Genomic DNA, 20,419 nt, shown 5'->3' on the forward strand with positions numbered 1-20,419 from the left:
TTCTAGTTACTTATAAACCACTTACGGGCCACGCACCTTTCTGCAGCCATCTCTGTTCATGAAACATTTACACCATTACACAATTACACCATATGTCTCTCACAGTATAGGCATATAGCAAAATTATTTTCTCGTGTGCTATCAATCAACTTTGCAGATAGCTTACGTGATTGCCTGGACCTATCCATTTCTGCGTGACCGAATGACCACCTTCACTCATCCACTTCCTAATGACTCACACTCCACCATCTAGTTTTGGATGGTTCACGGGCCATTAGTAACTTCGGACTTCGTCCAATTACACATTGAACCGCTCTTTATCTATTCCTAAGGTATATAAATCAAAGTTTAACATAATCCTCCTGTGGAGAATACAATTGTACACGTACCTCTATAGACCAATTGTCCTTGAGAAAGACCCCTGAAAGGTCGATACATTGGACACTTTTTCCCTTTTTTTCATATACCTTACCAATAAACAATGAGAGTTGCTGATCACAGAATTGTTCTCGTCTCTTTATTGGTGTGCCAAAGCTATTCTATTTTTTAGTACTGTTATTTTGCTTCTTGGAACCCTCTCGTATATAGCACTATGACTCATCATAAATCAAGTCAGTGACTTCCATGGTCACTGAAGTCTTACTTGATTTATGATGAGCCCACAGGGCTAGTGACATGGCAGAAGTGGTACAGTGATTGGTTTTAGTAAATGCAGTTTCAACTGTTTAATACAATGAAGTAAGACTGTGCTCTTTGTTTGTGCAGCTGACAAATGCAGGAGATGACGTTGTCGTTTTCTACAATGACAAATCTTCATTTGCGTCAATGCTGGAAATGATGGCAGCAGCTCGTGAGGGAGTAGATGAGAACAGTCCACTCATGTATCACATTTCACTAGTGGATCTTCTAGCTGCTTGTGCTGAGGGCAAAAATGTCTACACAGAGATCAAGTGCACATCTTTATTACCTCTGGAGGACGTTGTTCGGGTGGTTACTCATGAAGACTGCATTACGGAGGTCAGAGGCTTTGGTTAATTCTTAGAAATAACTTGAACTTTTACTCATATGTGATAGGGCTAGGCTACAGATATTCTAGGAAAACCTTGCTTGTTGTAAGAGTCCTTTTATAAGAAGCTGATGTGAAATCAACCGCAGCCATCAGCTATGATCTTTTGGAAAGCCTTCATAAAAGAAAAAAAAACAATCCACAGCCCCCATATGGCCTTTGGATAGTTACTCTTTAATATTAGTCAGAAATGATGTAGCTGTAAATTAAAGGATATACGGTACATGTGGCTCATGAAAAGTAGTAACATTTGTCCACTTAATTATTCCATGTATTAAACATGAATCCCGGAGAGCCGCTTCAAGTGATATAAACTAATGAAAATGTGTCTTTAAGTCAAATAAGCTTTAAAATAGTGTGCCATTGTAAAAGGGATATCCGTTCCTACAAAGCTGATTTGTTTTCTGATATTTCTTCATTTTATGTTTATTATGTTTATATTTATGTTTTATGTTTATTTTATTTAATTATGTTTATATTTAACTGTTCCAAACTATTTTGTTTTAAAGGTAAAAATGTCTTATGTGAACTTTGTAAATCACTGTTATGTGGACACAGAGGTGGAAATGAAAGAAATATATACAAGCAACCACATCTGGACCCTTTTTGAAAACTTCATCCTAGACATGGCTCAAGTAAGTGTTAGAGAAACTGATTCCTACTTTTGGTATTGATGTCATTTACAGTAAAGAATTTCATATAACATACCATAATATACCTATTATATCGACATCTGTTTTTCTCAGGTATGCAATAAGCGTGAGAAACGTCTGTCAGACCCTACCTTAGAAAAGTATGTTCTTACTGTGGTTTTGGAAACAATAAGATCGTTCTTTAATTCCCCATTTTCAGAGAACAGCACCTCTCTTCAGGTATGAGGTCCATATTAACGTTCTGTATAGCTTTGCTTATTCTTTGGGTCTTGAGGTCCTTTTAGCTAACTGTATAGGTATTATAGAAATGATTATATGGAAATATTAACAGATGGTCAGACACCTGAAATGTATTTTCTAACTAGCTATCTTTACCCCCTAGCTACTTCTGTAATTATCTTTACTATATAATTCCTTACACTTCTCCCCTATATAACTAATCTCTAAAGGGTTTTTTTTTAACTGCACTTCCTGCAACATTTTGTTTGAGAGGAGTCTCAAAAGTGACATCACAGGAGGCTGGATATTGTCTAATGACGCTTTGTTTGAGGGTGGGGCTAGAGGCTGTGGGGCGGTGTTGGTGTCACTCACTTCATCTCGCACTACCCCCAGCCGACATCTTTTACATAAGCAATGGAAGTGGCGACAGAGAGATGACAACATGCTGTCGCTCCACTAACCCCAGCCACAGCGTCCATCAGCCAGGATCCAGGACATCCTCAGGGGCCGGTAATGCAAGAAACTAGTTAGTAACTTCAGAACTGCCCCCTGGTGATGTCCTGTTCCAGGAGGGGACGATGGACATTGTGGGTGAAGAGTGAGTGCAGCTCCAGCCTTCTGTAACATCATGTCTGAGACTCCTCTGAAACGAATCATCACAGGAAGTGCAATAAAAAAAATATTTTTAGGAATTAGATAAATAGGCAGACAAGCAGGGGATTGTATCATAAAGATAATTACAAATGGGATTAGGGAATAAAGATAGATACTTAGAAAATACATATTAGGTGTCGGACCACCCCTTTAAGTCCATACAGGGCTTACTATGTGTTTGGAGCCAAAGGGGCATAGAGTCCATGTTCCCATTTGTCAAAGAGATTGTTATTGGTCCAAGACAAGGGATCCCCACCAGTTTCTAGACTGAAGGACAACTATATATAGTACCTTTTAAATAGGACCTGCACCTAGTCAGAATCAGCCAATATTTGCTTTTTTTTTTATTCATGCTGTTCATCCGAGTGTTTTGTTTGTTTAAATTGCTTTCTGGTTCCAGAGACATAGGCCGTATTATTTACTGCAAGGGGCGTAGCTCATAGGGTAAGTCTGCCGAGCAGCCTAAAGACATCCCCCAGGGAATACTCTGAGCAACACTTCTTTATTAAGACCATGAAAATTAGCCTTAAATAAAAAGTATCATATCTATGGAGCTGTGTAATAAATTGAAAAAAATAATGGAATACACAGGGGAGCTAGGTGAATAAAATTTGGGAAAATCTGGCCAGTTTTGACCTGCTGACAGTTCCTCTTAGAAGACAATACAGTTATCAGTACACCAAGTTATAAGTGCAGGTATCATAAATGAAGCAAACACTCCCGCACCACTGGGTATTACCTTGCGGTATTACGCGCTTGCGTGGAGCATAGCTCGGGCACCGACTGATCACGGCTGGGGGGTGCTCGTCCAAATAGAATGATGAATCCAAGAGCAATCCAGGAAAGGAAAAGACCGCACACTCCACTGTGCCAAAAGATCTTCTTTATTCACATAAGTGCAGGGTAAAAAGCAGGAGAGGAGCTAAGTTTAGGCTCCTAACAAGAACGACAGCTGTTTCGCGTCTAATTACGCTTCGACTGGTCCACCTGGTGGACCAGTCGAAGCGTAATCAGATTGCTCTTATGGATTGCTTTATTAGTGTAGGTATGCTTATATGTGTTAGAAAATCACAGTACTTCTACTAATCAATTACTGCTTTTTAGACTCATCAAACAATAGTAGTCCAGCTTCTGCAGTCGACTGCTCGACTTCTTGAGTGCCCCTGGCTTCAGCAGCAGTATAAGGGATCAGTAGACGCATGCATAAGGGCCTTGACCATGGTTGGTAAGAAATTTAACATTGTTGTAAATGCGCTGCCTTATACCAGTTGAAACACAATTTTTTTTTCACTTGCATTCATTTGACAAAAAATGGCAACACAAAATGTTATTTGCAAAGGTGCTCTTAGTTATATGTTTTTTTAATTACATTTATCCTATTTTTTTTTTTAGCAAAAAGCCGCAATATTACCCTTCCCATGGACTTAGACTCACACGTTAGTCTTTTACTGAACACAAGTTCCCTTCAAAGAAATCAGCCCACCTACAAGCAAGCGACATCCTCAAGAACGTTCACTCGGGTCATTGCCACGCAGAACCAGTGGGACTACAAGAACATTGTAGAAAAACTGCAGGTCAGTATGAGGGAGAAATAAATGCATCTCCCTGTGATGTGGTAAGCACAGACTATAATCTGTCACAAAGAACAGCAATTTATCTGTCATCAGACAAGCTTTTTTTATTTTATGTAAGTATACACAAAACATAAATTGAACATACAGGTAACCAATACCTCTTCATGGCTTTTTTTCCAGCATTGCTTTCATTTAGGTTTTTTTTGGCACTAAATGAAATTGGAAAGTAATTACAATAAATAGAATCAATCTAAATTTATGGTTAATTGAATAGTCTGTTGTAAGTCAGTAAGAAACTAGAGGAAAGTGGTGCAAAAACGCGCATCGGGGTGGGCGTCGCATGAACAATTCTGGTCGTGCTTCATGTAGAGGTAAACGTCTATGATATATTTACATACACTATATATGTGCTGCATACATGTTTCTAGGCTAATTAACCCTGAATATTGAACATACATGAAATCCTGTTTGTGTTGCATGTAGAGGTAAATGTCTATTACCTATTTTCACACACACTATGTGCTGTATACATGTTTATAGCCTAATTAGCCTTAAATACTGGATACACAGACACATGACAATACCTCCCATATGCTTTATCCATACTGCTTTGCTATATACCGTTGAGCCTTGGGTTTCATATGGTTCATATGCATCAGCATAAGATCTCTCATATTAACTACCTCACAGCACCTGACACTTTATATTTATTTGCAATTTTGCATTGTTGAAGTTTTGGATTTTTTTCAGGTCTATTATGTGATATATGATTAACCATTTATATATACATATAGTCTTACATTGACATATCACTATCTTGTTAATGTCCATAGGGCCTGACGAATCTTAACTCTTTAGTGTCTTTTCCTGGTGTTGTACATTTTTGTGATGGCCTGTTGTTTCCAGACAACTCTCTGTCATTTAATTGAATAAAGTTTATAAGCAATTATTAAGGCCCCGTTACACGCAACGACATCGCTAACGAGATGTCATCGGGGTCACGGAATTCGTGATGCACATCAGGCCTTGTTAGCGACATCTATGCGTGTGACACGTACGAGTGACCTCTAAGGATGTAAAATACTCACCAAATCGTTGATTGTTGACATGTCGTCCATTTTCCAAATATCGTTGCTGCTTTTGGACGTAGGTTGTTCGTCGTTCCTGAGGCAGCACACATCGCTATGTGTGACACCCCGGGAATGACGAACAACACCGTACCTGCGTCCTCCAGCAATGAGGTGGGTGTATCTTTCATGCGGCTGCTCTCCACCCCTCCGCTTCTATTGGATGCCTGCCGTGTGACGTCGCTGTGACGCCGCACGAACCGCCCCCTTAGAAAAGAGGCTGTTCGGCGGCCACAGCGACGTCGCAAAGAAGGTAAGTATGTGTGACGGGTACTAGCGATATTGTGTGCCACGGGCAGCAATTTGCCGGTGACGCACAAACGACGGGGGCGGGTGCTTTCACAAGCGACATCAAGAGCGATGTCGCTGCGTGTAAAGCAGCCTTTAGACCTTTGTTCAGTGTTTTCTTCCTGTGGTTCTATGTCGTATTCTGAATGGTCTTTTTTTCCATAACCCCTGCACTCAGGTTCATATATTAGTACTACTATATATTCTTGAATGTGTTTCTGTGTGCTGGAACGGTTTGTTTTTCTTGAATAGTGTTGTTTTACATACTTACAATAATTGGTGCAGGGAGGATGTATCTTATATGCAATACTTTACATGAGAAGAAATGTCAAGCATTAAATGGATTATATATCACATCCGCTATAGAGATCATAAAAATGAACAATGCTACCATTTATATGCAGTCAAAAATACATTAAATGGATTACGGATTACATATAATACCACTGTAGAGTTCTTAAAAGTGAAAAACATTATTCCAATTTACATGCTGTCAAAAAAGTAGTCAAGTGGCGAGTGATACCATTCATTTGGTGTGGAAAGCGTATAGCAATGTGCACGTCCACCTGATGAGCTGAATGCCGCAGGTCACACATACTCAGTCACTCTCCTGCAACCAGTTCTCTGCATAGTGATGCACTACTCATTGCACAGCAGCCAAAATAAATAGAATACTGGGCAGAAGGCTATTTCTATTGGCTGCTCTGCCGTGACCAGTGGATCATTGTGTTAAAGGAAACGTGTCATGTCTGATAACGCTATTAACCTTCAGATAAATACACTGCTGAGTCGGCTGTCAGTCAGTACCGGGGTGTGCGCTCTCAGTGCTCTGATCTCAAGGCAACCCTATATGACTGAAAGCTGGCAGCTTCAGGGACAAGTAAAGTACATTTTCTCCTAGGTGCTGCATTTTCAGTACTGTGGCTGGGCACCTTCATAATGTTATTAACCTGCAGATTAACCCTATATCTGCAAGTTAATAGCGTTATCAGACATGACAGGAGATTGAGCATTTGTGACCTGCAGCTTTCAGATCATTAGATGGGCTTATCCTACACACTAAATACCATTTATCATAAATCTTCTCTGGCTCATGTTTTATGAGCATGTAACTGGCAAACTGTAATTATATTTTATGATCTATACAATAGGTGTGACATTTATTAGTGGCCCAATGCCTTTACCTATTTTACACTGACCCATGTTTTTTGTCTTCAGGATATAATAAATGTGCTAGAAGAACAGCTAAAGCCTCTTGTAGAAGCAGAACAGTCTGTTCTTGTTGATGTCCTCCATCACCCCGAATTACTGTTTGCTGAAGGCACTGACCCTCGTTCACGGTGTGAGAGTGGCGGCTTCATTTCCAAGTAAGATTTTTTTGTAACTTTTTTTATTATGATGCTTACTTTATATAACACCATCATATTCAGTAGCGCTTTACAGACATCATCATCACTGTCCCCACTGGGGCTCACAATCTAAATTCCCCATCAATACGTCTTTGGAGTGTGGGCGAATCTGACAACACCGAGCAGTAGAACTAATGTGTATCATAACTCATTCACATATTTATAGGCAGTAAGTGCAGCGTTAGTACCTACGATATTTCTTTTAAACAGTTGTATGTTTTCTACCTTTTCAGACTTATTCAGCACACCAAAAATCTCATGTCTACGGAAGAGAAGCTGTGTATAAAAGTTTTACGGACATTACAGCAAATGTTAGTGAAGAAAAATAACTATGAGGACCGGGTAGGTAGAACCAGCACCTCCTTGCTCTGCAATTTTAGTACGGTTTGTCTTGTGAAATACATTTACATAAAAGGGTATAAGTATAAAATAAAGATTCAGCTACATGTTCCATCAATCAATATAAGAGTGATGTAGTTAAATAGTTCAGGTAGTGTGGAGCATCCTGCACTCCACTGTATGTGGGATATATAGCATGAACACTGCTCCACCACATCCCATACATCAAATTAAGCTTTCTTCTAGAGGTTCCATAATCCACATAGTATTATGGACTGAAATGCGCTGGGTCGTCTGCATGAGCCCTTAAACCCTTCCTTCACTTTATATTTTACATCAAGCTCATTTCAGAAGTACATTGAACTTTTTCTTTGTACAGCTGAACATTTTTATTTGGCTATAATTTTGCTTTAGAGCAGCTTTGGAGCCTAAGGAATAACAACAGTATGAATAAAATTAGCAAGTGAGGAACTGTCGTGTAACTCTTTCAGGCCATAAAGCTTAGGTTGGGAAGTTTTTAATATAGTGCCATTTTATACACATATAAATCTGCACAATAACTGCAGGAAAACTTTCATTTTTGAATTGTTACGTCAAGTTACTGGCATAGCCCAAACTGAACTATTGCAGTAAGCCAAATCAAATAATTATGGAATGAAACTGCTTGGAAAGGCAGAGTTATGTTGAATACCTCCACACCTTAAACCCCTGACAGTGGCCTCTCATCCAACCAAATCAGATCTCCTGCTTTGCACTGATGAGGTACAAACTGCCCAAAATATGTGTCCTCAAATAGAGTGTCTGGTTTAACTTCTCACCCGAAGCTTAGTGGTTAAAGGAAATCTGTCAGCATATTTTTGCTATATAAGGCCCCTTTCAGACGTCCGTGTTTAATCATGCACAATCCACATGCATCAGTATGGTCATACGTGTGTCATATGTGTGTCATGTGTGTGTGATATGTGTATCACATGTGTGACATCTGTATTTGCATACGTGTGACATAATTGTGACACATACAGGACTAGACACGGGTTTTTGAAATAAAAAGATTTTCTATATTCACCTGTATCCAGGGCTGTTTTCTTCGGTTCTTCTGCCTCCTGCTTCTGACCTGCGCTAATTATGCTCATTGATTATTCACTGCACTGAGGACCTGGAAGTCGGAGCATCGTGGGGACAGCGTTGGTGACAGGTGAGTATCCAGCAAGCAGTGTGTGTGCAGTAACATCCAGGAGGTCACTGGAGTTCCCGATGAACTCTGATGACATCCTGATGACACCCCCTCGACACCCACGCTACAGCGGGTGTCACCACGGGGAGTTCACGGGATCATCAGAGTTCATTGGGTCCTCCTGGATGTCACTGCACACACTTGCTGGATACTCACCTGTCACAAGTGATGCTGTCCCCGATGCTGTCCCTGGTGCTGTCCCCGGTACTGTCCCAGCGGTTCTGTCACCGCAATGCTACAGCTTCCAGGTCCTCAGTGCAGTGAATAATCAATGAACATAATTAGCGGGGGTCAGAAGCAGGAGGTAGAAGAGCCAAAGAAAACAGCGCTGGATACACATAAATATAGAAAATCTTTTTATTTCAAAGACCCGTGTTTTCTCCATTACATGTCATACTGATGTCACACGGACAACATCAGTGTGCGATCCGTTTGACACCCGTGTTGCCGGAGAAAAAATGGACATGTCTGCGTGTGTGCGTGCGGGTTCATGAGGAGTCACACGGTCCGTGTGAAAACACGGCCGTGTGAGTAACTCCAGACAATAACATGAGTACGTGTGGCATCCATGTTAAAAATGGATGTCACACGTACCTGAAACACGGACGTCTGAAAGGGACCTAAGCTGAAGCCAGCATGCTGCAAGGGTTGACACAGAAAGTTCAGGCATACCTGTTTTGTTACAGTCCAATCTTTTGTTTATTTGCTATGTTTGTTTAAGCAGCAAAATCCTGATCATTACAGGACTAGAAACTCAAATGCAAGGCAGTTCAACACACCCCCTGTTGTGATTGACAACTCACTGTCAATGTACAATCTCTATACAGAGCCTGGTGTGGGCGGGGACAGCATTCTAGATTCTGCTACATAACTAAACCTAAACATTCAGATTCTGCCAGAATGGTTGCAGCCAGTAATCTAAGGGGGGCTTTACACGTTGCGACATCGCTACCGATATATCGTCGGGGTCACGTCGTTAGTGATGCACATCCGGTGCCGGTAGCGACATCGCAACATGTAAATCCTAGGTGATACGATGAACGAGCACAGAACCGTACAATATCGCTGATCTGTGTAACGTCGTTCATTTCCATAATGTCAGTTCGACCGCAGGTACGATGTTGTTTGTCGTTCCTGCAGCTCCACACATCGCTGTGTGTAAACCCGCAGGAGCGACAACCATCTCCTTACCTGTGTCCCGACGGCAATGGGGAAGGGAGAAGGTGGGCGGGATGTTACGTCCCGCTCATCTCCGCCCCTCCGCTTCTATTGGCCGGCCGATTAGTGATGTTGCGGTGACGCCGAACGCACCTCCCCCTTGAAGGAGGGATTGTTCGGCAGTCACAGCGACGACGCCGAGCAGGTATGTTCGTATGAAGCTGAGAGAGAGAGAAAAAAAAAAAATCCGGATCGTGCACCCGGAATCCCGTGTCCGGGTCGGACTCGGATCTGCCGCTCAAACCGCGCATCCGGATTTTGCTGATCCGGGTCCGCTCAACACTACTCACTAGCTTTCTGATAATGGCTCCATATTTTATACACTGAATTCTGAAAAGGACAGATGTGTTTTTGGAACAATAATACACATTCTAGCACTATAACTATAATTCAGTTAATGCTATGTAGGGTATCATGCATTAAATAGAATGGATTCTCGTGTACAATGATTAATTTGGTGTTATAATTAAATCTGCGCATCAACTTCACTATCAGAATTTAATGGTGCTCAGCATCATTATGTAGAGCATTTCATTCATTATCAGTTTACAGATAACCTGCATCTCCACCAGCGCAGCGTGTTCATTATTACTGCACGGATTCCCAATATCGTTATAAATGAATCCAGCAATTTACCTTTTCCTCCTCCTCTGTCTGACTCGATTTTCTCTTCTGTCCCTATAGGGAAATTTGCTAAGGAAAACCCTTCTAACTAATTACCTGCAAAGCAAGAAGTCAAGTGCTAAAGGCGAGACCACTGATATCTCTGCCATGGGTAATAAACACTTCACCTCCCTAATAAATCAGCATTTTTCTACATAGTCTACAATGTATAAAAACCCGTACTCATACCCTTGAGCTATAGAATGCTATTATTTACAGTTTTATGTGTACTATCTAAAACTTGAAGTATTATAGTTATAATAATCATATATTTTACCCAGACAATCATACTTTTCCACTTTTTACTTACAGCAGTCTGGACTGAAATGATCTTCTCAATCTTTTTGACAGGTCAGGACCAGGATTGGTCTATAATAGCACCAATTCAATGTAAGCTGGACCGAGAAGGCGCAACAAAACTTGTGGCTGACCTAATAATGAGTTCCAAAAATGATAAGATCTTTCAAGAAAGCATTTTATTGGCCATTAGACTATTGGACGGTGGTAACACAGAAATACAGGTATTTATAAACATTAAAACTTGTAGCCTTTTAAATTGATTCTTAGGAAAAGCGGTAATCCCATCTAAATATGTTATTGATTGTCACTGTGATATAACATGTTAGGGACTTTGGCTTATTTCTTGCATAACTGCACTCCTTGAGTGGTGCAATGCTGAAGACTCCTGTACCATGGGTGCCAGGACCATTGTTGTGTGCTGAAATACTGTGAGGCGTCAGCGATACTCATCCGTTGCAGCAGTAGTTCTCATCCAGTGCGGCAGCAGTTCTCATCCAATGTGGCCACAGGACTCATCCATTGCAGCAGGCAGCAGCAGTACTCATCCCGTGCTGTAGCAGGACTGTCACGGATGTGTCTGGACCTTCAGGTGCTGCTGCTGGGACCAGGTGCAGAAGGGCCCGCCGATCGTCCAGACGTTAATGGACGCTTTCCCTTTAAGGGCTTGATTTAGTTTTTTTTTCCTGTTTCTTTGCCAGATTGGAGGAGCCTTTCCTCCAGCTGGTAATTAAGGGCCTTTATAACGTGGGGCCTCTCACTCCTCCAGTGCGGGTTATACTCTTCACTTGGAGAAGTTGCTTGCTCAGGAGAGCATGTGGCTTCAGACTACTGTTGCTGTATATTCTGAAGATTCCCTCTCAAGATAAGTTGTTGTTTTTCCTTTTTCCCCTTTTGCTGTTTATTTTTGTGTTTGTTTTTCCCTCCGTGGATTGGTGGGTGGTGGGATTTAGTCCTAGGGTCTGACTAGAAGACAGGGGCACGTTGGTGGGTCTCACTTCCTAACCCTTATAGGTACCTGTGGTTTGAGGGCAAGCGCAGGGCCCCCAGTGTCAGGGCCAGAGCAGGAGCCCCTGGTTATCCCCCCCATTTTGTGTTTCAGCCTCCCTTATTCCCAGGAGTCCACTTGCTGGGTGTCTCTCCCCACACCCAGCGGGACAAGGACTCATCCAGTGCAAAAGTGGTACTCATCCAGTGCGGCAGGAGAACTCATCCGATACGGCAGCAGTACTAATCTGGTGCAGCAGCAATACTCATCCGGTTCAGCAGCAATACTAATCAGGGGCTGCACCAATACTCATCCAGTGCGACAGCAGTACTCATCTGTTGCAACAGCAGGACTCATCCGCTGTGGCAGCAGGACTCATCCGGTGTGGCAGCAGTACTCATCTGGTGCAGCAGCCGTACTCATCCGGTTTGGCAGCAATACTCATCAGGATCTGCAGCAATACTGACCAGTGCGACAGTAGTACTCATCTGTTGCAGCAGCAGGACTCATCCGGTGCAGCAGCAGTACTTATCTGGTGTGGCAGCAGTACTCATCCGGTGCTGCTTCTTCTTTCTTGCAGTTCTTCTTCTTGAAACATTGCAGCATTAGACCTACCTATCTTAAGTACTTCACTATAAGGACTAAATGAGTTGAAACTGTGAAGGTAGGAAATGAAAAATACAATTTGAACCCAATCTGACAAGTTTTTTAACATTCTTGAGACACTTGGAAAGAGACGTACACAAAACAATGTTTCCCTTATTTACAAATGATTTCCCCTTGCATTGTTCCATATGTATTGAGTCAGAATACAGGAAACCAGCGCTAAATTGAGAAGCAACACACCATACTTTATACACAAAGGCACAATGTTTGTCTTTAACCTGAAATCCTAATGACATTCCCATATCTGTTTGTTTCCAGAATTCATTTTACAATTTAATGAAGGGTGACAATAAGTCAGAAAAGTTTTTCAAGGTCTTGTTTGAAAGAATTAAAAGTGCTCAGCAGGAAATCAAATCTACCATGTCCGTAAACATGAATGATCTAGGGTCAAATGAAGCCCACGAGACAGGTGAAAATCTCACCACAAAAGGTAACTTACAGCAGAATATGCATTATAGTCAAAAGATGCACAATATGTGTAAAAATAAATCTGAAAGTTGATTTTTTTTGCATACACTGATGGTTTGTGGGAAAAAAATAGATTTTGATATATTAACACTTAAAATAATAACATGTTGTGTGGATTAGGACTGAGAAGCTAGGCAGCTGATAATATTCACAATATTAACCTTTTCATATGTTTTTCTTGTGAAGGGATTGTGATGCCTGCTTCTTCAAGGGCTGTAACAGGAGGACCCCACCATCGCAAGGGACATGAAGGTGGAGAGCTTGGTGAAGGCAATGAAGTCGGTCCTATTGTCCTAATCATGGAACCCATTTTAAGATTCCTCCAATTGCTGTGTGAAAACCACAACCCAGACCTGCAGGTAAGCACACATTCCTACAATCAAGTTGATCACTCATTGACATAATTTGAAATCTACTGTATATCTAATATAAATGTATAAAATGAAGTTATCACCCATTCACAAGAGCACCTAAGTGCGGCATTCCCATAGACAGTATGTAAAGCTGTGGTGCGCATGCAGGACCGTTGCCTATTCCAGCAGGGCACTCCAGACGCATCTTATGGTTATCACCTACCTTGTGAATCAGTGAGGATTGCATTTATGCTTCAACTCTTTAATAATTCATACATTATATAGTGGATGGTATTCACGTAGAATGGGCCTAAACATCACATATAATCGACCAATGCCCAGAGGTATAATCTCACAAGTTGTTCTGTCAGTAAATGAGAGAGATAACATTACAGTAAAATTGTCTTATGGCTGCATATCTACCTGCTTCTGGCTCTTCCGCAGTACATTACCTAAATAGGATGCCTTGTCTTGTCTCATAATTGGTATCTCTGCTCGGCCAGCTTTGCTTTTCTTCTTTAAAGGCAAAATGCTTCAAGGACAGGAAAACCGAACATTCCTCAAATGATAATGCATGCCACAATTGGATTTGTATGGGATCTCAGTATGACTGTGTGAAATAAGAGGCATAGTAATTCCCAATACACTTCCTTTGGTTCCCTATAAGTCTGCCTTTAGTAATATTCCCATTTGCATGAGATCTAATTTGAAATTCTGTGATGATCAGTAACTAGACTAAACAAATATTTGTCCGTAGAAGCATTGTGGTGTTTAGGTATATGCTTCAGTAATGTTAACCTGTAAGCATAGTATGTAGATTTTCTAGTAATTGGAACAGTAAAGGTTTACCTTAACTTACCAATTTTTCCATCAGAATTTCTTGCGGAATCAGAATAATAAGACCAATTACAACTTAGTGTGTGAGACTTTACAATTCCTGGATATCATGTGTGGGAGCACCACGGGCGGTCTTGGTCTTTTGGGTCTATACATTAATGAAAAAAATGTGGCCCTTATAATCCAAACCTTGGAGACACTCACAGAATATTGCCAGGGGCCTTGTCATGAGAACCAGGTAGGTCACATGCTTTAGTATTTACTAGTAGTTCTTGTAACATAAGGCTAACCTTTGGATATGTTAAACATGTCAGCTGTTTTTACTGTAGGGAATCTAAACCTTTACCTAGTTTAGTACCACACAATTTCTCAACATAAGACCCCCATACACTTTGAATAGTTGTCGGATGAACGATGGTTCGGCTGATGGTTTGGCTGGCAGCTATATTGCTTGACAGTCCCATACACAAGAACAGATCACTCCTGTGTTCTCTATTAGGCTGCTTTCACACTACATTTTTTTAACATGCGTCATGAACGTTTTTTTGCTGTAAAAGCGGATCCTGCTTTTACAGCAAAAAATGCATGCAAACGCATGTGTTATTTTGCAGGATCCTGTCACTAAGTTTATGGGCGGGCATTGGAGTCATGTGATCGGGAGTCAGTGGAACTGAACGTGATAGACTGGGAGCCGGCTTCTGACAGCTGCAGAGGCTCGTAACCAAGGTAAACATCGGGTAACTTGCTTGGATACCCGATATTTACATTGGTTACGAGCATCCGCAGGTGCTAGGAGCCGGGCTGCCTGCTCCCTGCACACGTAACCAACGTAAACATCGGGTACTAAGAGAAGCGCTTTGCTTGGTTACCCGATATTTATCTTGGTTACGAGTGTCCGCAGCTCTCAGGCGGGGGAGAGGGAGAGGGTGAGAGAGGCAGAGAGGGAGGGGGAGAGAGACAGAGAGGGAGGGGGAGAGAGGGACTGATCAACCGCTTGCTGGTTTCTGGGCATGCTCAGTAGAGCAAGCAGGATTCTGTCTATCAGCATGCGTTCACATGCGTTCACATGCGTTTGCATGCAGTATAGTCAGAATCCAGCAATTTGCAGTATTTAGACGCAGCTCAAAAACGCTACAAGTAGCGTTTTTGAAAAATGTTAAAAAACTGCAACTCGCTGGATCCTCACTATAACGCACGCAAACGCAGGTGAACGTATGTTAACGCGAGTCCATTGCAAATGCATTGAAATGAAAACGCATTTGCACTGGATCCGTTTTTGTGTTAAAAAAACGTTCATGACGGATGTTAAAAAACGTAGTGTGAAAGCAGCCTTAGAGAGCGAGTGCCAGACATCTTGTTGTTTAGAAAACAAAAGGCTGGAATGCAGGATCCTTCTGGCATGCAGGAACACTTGACTGGGGAGTCGAGGGTCTCCAGACACAATAGATTGACTGTCGCAATCATCAATATAAGTCGGTTCAGCTGATGTTGGTATACAGTATAAGAATAGGAGAACTAGAGTCAAAAAGTGCCAATGAAGTGAATATATTTTATTAAATACAATAAAAAGATGTGCAAACAGCAAAAAAGAGGATAAAAACACATAGGGGTGTGAAATGCATAATCAGGATCAAAGTAATAAACAGTAATCACAAATGGCCAGTTGGAGTAATATAAATCATGCAATGGGGCATTGTTAGAGCAGGCATAAACAATAAAATATGCAGATAAAGTGCATGTGCAAAAATATATGCAGTAACCTGCTCAAGCACACCAAGATTAATTAATGGGGCATGATACCATCCAATGAGTATTACAAAACATTCAAAGACAAAGTGACCTGTGCATTTTTAAAGTGCATTTTTAAAGTGACTAATGCATGATCCCAAAAACACAAGAAAGAGGCTCCCCCATACCCCACCAACGTACGTTTCGCCTAATGAGCACCGTGCTCAAGTTCGGCTTCCTCAGGTAGGGAGAAGGCAGCGCCCCATTAATTAATCTTGGTGTGCTTGAGCAGGTTACTGCATATATTTTTGCACATGCACTTTATCTGCATATTTTATTGTTTATGCCTGCTCTAACAATGCCCCATTGCATGATTTATATTACTCCAACTGGCCATTTGTGATTACTGTTTATTACTTTGATCCTGATTATGCATTTCACACCCCTATGTGTTTTTATCCTCTTTTTTGCTGTTTGCACATCTTTTTATTGTATTTAATAAAATATATTCACTTCATTGGCACTTTTTGACTCTAGTTCTCCTATTCTTATATTGGTTATTTGAGTCTGTGCAATGGTCATACTGACCAAATTGGGCTAGACAATGCCTAGCATGACTTTTCATACTGCTGTATGGGGGTCCCTATATTTAACCTGTTGGTATACAGTGTAGGCCAAAATCACCAGCAATAAGCAACTTTATTTGTCTGATCAATACAGAGTTGAGGAGATAAGTGTACTCGCCTATAGAGTTGGTTACGTTTGCACCAGTAACCCTGCCTCGCTGAGGTTCAGTTAAAAAACATCAATGAGGCACCTTGCTTCTGCCCCTTCATTCTAGTGATTAATTAGGGTCTCACCACCGTGACCTCCACTGATCCAAACTTCTAATAAGGGGTGCTTCACACACAGCGAGATCGCTGCTGAGATCGCTGCTGAGTCACGTTTTTTGTGACGCAGCAGTGACCTCATTAGCGTTCTTGCTGTGTGTGACACTGAGCAGCGATCTGCCCCCTGCTGTGAGATCGCTGCTCATTACACACAGCCCTGGTTCGTTTTTTTATTGTTGCTCTCCCGCTGATAAGCACACATCGCTGTGTATGACAGCGAGAGAGCAACAATCCTGAATGTGCAGGGACCAGGAGCCGGCTTCTGACAGCCTGCGGTAAGCTGTAACCAAGGTAAACATCGGGTAACCAAGGTGGTTACCCGATATTTACCTTCGTTACCAGCCTCCGCCGCTCTCGCTGCCAGCGCCGGCTCCCAGCTCTCTGCACATGTGGCTGCAGTACACATCGGGTTAATTAACCCAATGTGTACTGTAGCTAGGAGAGCAGGAAGACAGCGCTAAACAGTGTGCGCGGCTGCCTGCTCTCTGCACATGTAGCTGCAGTACACATCGGGTAATTAACCCGATGTGTACTGTAGCTAGGAGAGCAGGGAGACAGCGCTAAGCAGTGTGCGCTGCTCCCTGCTCTCTGCACATGTAGCTGCAGTACACATTGGTTAATTAACCCAATGTGTACTGTAGCTAGGAGAGCAGGAAGACAGCGCTAAACAGTGTGCGCGGCTCCCTGCTCTCTGCACATGTAGCTGCAGTACGCATCGGGTAATTAACCCGATGTGTACTGTAGCTAGGAGAGCAGGGAGACAGCGCTAAGCAGTGTGCGTGGCTCCCTGCTCTCTGCACATGTAGCTGCAGTACACATCGGTTAATTAACCCAATGTGTACTGTAGCTAGGAGAGCAGGAAGACAGCGCTAAACAGTGTGCGCGGCTCCCTGCTCTCTGCACATGTAGCTGCAGTACGCATCGGGTAATTAACCCGATGTGTACTGTAGCTAGGAGAGCAGGGAGACAGCGCTAAGCAGTGTGCGCGGCTCCCTGCTCTCTGCACATGTAGCTGCACTACACATCGGTTAATTAACCCAATGTGTACTGTAGCTAGGAGAGCAGGAAGACAGCGCTAAACAGTGTGCGCGGCTCCCTGCTCTCTGCACATGTTGCAGCACAGCGACGCGTGTCGTTATGATCGCTGCTTCGGCTGCTGTGTTTGACAGCTAAGCAGCGATCATAACAGCGACTTACAAGGTCGCTGTTACGTCACAGAAAATGGTGACGTAACAGCGACGTCGCTGTCGCTATGTGTGAACCCAGCTTAAGTCAGTGTGATATGTCATAAGTTTTGTAAAATTATAGTAGGGAGCTTTATTAAGAATGCACCAGTCCTCAATAGAAGTGCATTGGAGAAAAATCTGCCAAATTTATTAAGACGTGTATAAATCATGAACCGATCACTGTGGGTCAGACTGCTGGGACCTTCACAGATCCCAAGAATGGAGACTTGCAGAGCCCGTCTGAGAAGAAGTTGCGAATGCACACCTTCCTACCTTTCATACCACATGGGACTGTAGGAGATAGCTGAGTGTTGTAGTTGGCAGTCCAAAAGACAAATAATGGATCAGAGGTCTTATTCATCCAGATGGGACTCTGCCGAGACCCTTTTCTTGGATTTCTGGGCATCGAAGTAGTCTGATACCCAGTGATCCCATGGATAGGAGATAACTTTCAGAAATGATACAATCCCATAAGAACTGTGTGATATTTCTACTTTGTTTTACAGACCTGCATAGTGACGCATGACTCCAATGGCATTGATATCATCACAGCCTTGATTCTGAATGACATCAGTCCTTTGTGTAAATATAGGATGGACTTAGTTTTACAGCTGAAGGTATGGTATACAGACATATACATTAAATCGTGTTATGTAACTGAGATGCCTGTTTAGTCTTTTGTCAGGAATATAGGATCAGTTGCTTAGTAATACCATTTTTGTGTGTTTGTCCACATGGTGGTACTCTTCTGTTGCAATATTTAGGATGCATGCTTGGCATAGAAGTATTGCAGGGCATTCCACTTCTAATAAAAATGCCATCATATTTTACATAGATTTATAGGAATAGAACAGCATCAATTATTTCTGTTCTGGTTAGGGTAATCGATTTCTTATCCATTTAGTTTGCCTTGTACTTAATGTATGAGAAATAGAATGATATTCATTTCAGATTGGAATCATGGATTTGTTGAGGAGTTGGTGTTTTGTGGCCTTCATAAATCTGTACAAAACAAAAGCCCTTAAAAATATCCAGCAGACAGCAAGTCATTTTTAGTCTTAAAGACCAAGTAAGGCTATTATTAAAGATTTATATTTATCAAAGTTTATTTGTAAGCAGGATGAATAATGCACGAGAAACAAATGAATGTCTCATGTAGAATGTATTCTATTGCCCCATCCACTTTCTCAAAAAGGTGCTTTTATGTTTGGAACATTGTATTATCGTAATATATCGACTACTGAACAACTTTATTTGGGTGGGAGACATCGAAAACAATGATCCAATGTTCCACAACTATTTTGCTGTATAGTCTAGACCACATATGACCTATACTATGAATAGGCTATCAATATCAGATCTGTGAGGTTCATCTTCCAGCACCCCACTGATTTGTTGTTAGAAGCTCTGGCAACAGAGAGAATGGAGCTGCAATATGCAACTCCATACTACTAGGTACTGCAGAAAAGCACCTATTCTTCTAAGGCCCCCTTCACACGTCCGTGAAAAACACGCACGTGTGTTACGGGCCGTTATTCGGGTCCGTGTCCCGTTTTTGTGTCCGTTTTTATGGTCCGTGTGGCACCTGTGTGAATTGCGTATGTTAGCCGTGTTTGTGTGCAGAACGTCCGTGTGTGCGTGTGGAATTAACGTGTATGTGTACGTGGAATGTCCGTGTGGAATGTCCGTGTGTGTGATGCACAATGTCGTTTATAAATGTCGGCTGACAGCAGACAGAGTTGCGCGATGAGAATGAACTCGGGTGAACTTCACCCGACTTCATCCTCATACCGCGGCTCTGTCTGTGTCGAGTACTGATTAGCGGTCACCTGTGAAGGATTCACCGGTGACCACTAATCCCCCGAGTGACTGAAGTGTCCCCCCCTCTCTCATATACTCACCGATCCCCGATCCCCGGCGCTGCATGGCATTCACACTGCTGCGGCGGCTTTTACTATTTTGAAAAAGCCGGCCGCTCATTAAACAATCTCCTATTCCCTGCTTTCCCCGCCCACCGGCGCCTATGATTGGTTGCAGTGAGACACGCCCCCACGCTGAGTGACAGGTGTCACACTGCACCCAATCACAGCAGCCGGTGGGCGTGTCTATACTGTGCAGTAAAATAAATAAATAAATAATTTAAAAAAAACGGCGTGCGGTCCCCCCCAATTTTAATGCCAGCCAGATAAAGCCATACGGCTGAAGGCTGGTATTCTCAGGATGGGGAGCTCCACGTTATGGGGAGCCCCCCACCCTAACAATATCAGTCAGCAGCCGCCCAGAATTGCCGCATACATTAGATGCGACAGTTCTGGGGCTGTACCCGGCTCTTCCCGATTTGCCCTGGTGCGTTGGCAAATCGGGGTAATAAGGAATTATTGGCAGCCCATAGCTGCCAATAAGTCCTAGATTAATCATGTCAGGCGTCTATGAGACACCCTCCATGATTAATCTGTAAATTACAGTAAATAAACACACACACCAGAAAAAATCCTTTATTAGAAATAAAACACACACATATA

At 42.3% G+C, this 20,419-nt stretch overlaps 1 protein-coding gene across 2 annotated transcripts in view; it reads left to right on the forward strand.

The window, feature by feature from the left end:
• ITPR3 (inositol 1,4,5-trisphosphate receptor type 3) overlaps positions 1–20,419 on the forward strand; it is a 483,832-nt gene that overhangs the window by 256,708 nt on the left and 206,705 nt on the right. For both annotated transcript variants that reach the window (XM_075335858.1, XM_075335859.1), the window contains 13 exons: positions 766–1,017; positions 1,576–1,701; positions 1,813–1,938; positions 3,697–3,817; positions 3,985–4,166; positions 6,800–6,948; positions 7,224–7,332; positions 10,466–10,556; positions 10,796–10,965; positions 12,654–12,825; positions 13,050–13,222; positions 14,091–14,291; positions 18,404–18,514. In XM_075335858.1, coding sequence (XP_075191973.1) covers positions 766–1,017; positions 1,576–1,701; positions 1,813–1,938; positions 3,697–3,817; positions 3,985–4,166; positions 6,800–6,948; positions 7,224–7,332; positions 10,466–10,556; positions 10,796–10,965; positions 12,654–12,825; positions 13,050–13,222; positions 14,091–14,291; positions 18,404–18,514 — 1,983 coding nt within the window. The remainder of the gene's footprint in view (positions 1–765; positions 1,018–1,575; positions 1,702–1,812; positions 1,939–3,696; positions 3,818–3,984; positions 4,167–6,799; positions 6,949–7,223; positions 7,333–10,465; positions 10,557–10,795; positions 10,966–12,653; positions 12,826–13,049; positions 13,223–14,090; positions 14,292–18,403; positions 18,515–20,419) is intronic.

Source organism: Anomaloglossus baeobatrachus, chromosome 2 (genome assembly GCF_048569485.1).
Source record: "Anomaloglossus baeobatrachus isolate aAnoBae1 chromosome 2, aAnoBae1.hap1, whole genome shotgun sequence".
Taxonomy (NCBI): Eukaryota; Metazoa; Chordata; class Amphibia; order Anura; family Aromobatidae; genus Anomaloglossus; species Anomaloglossus baeobatrachus.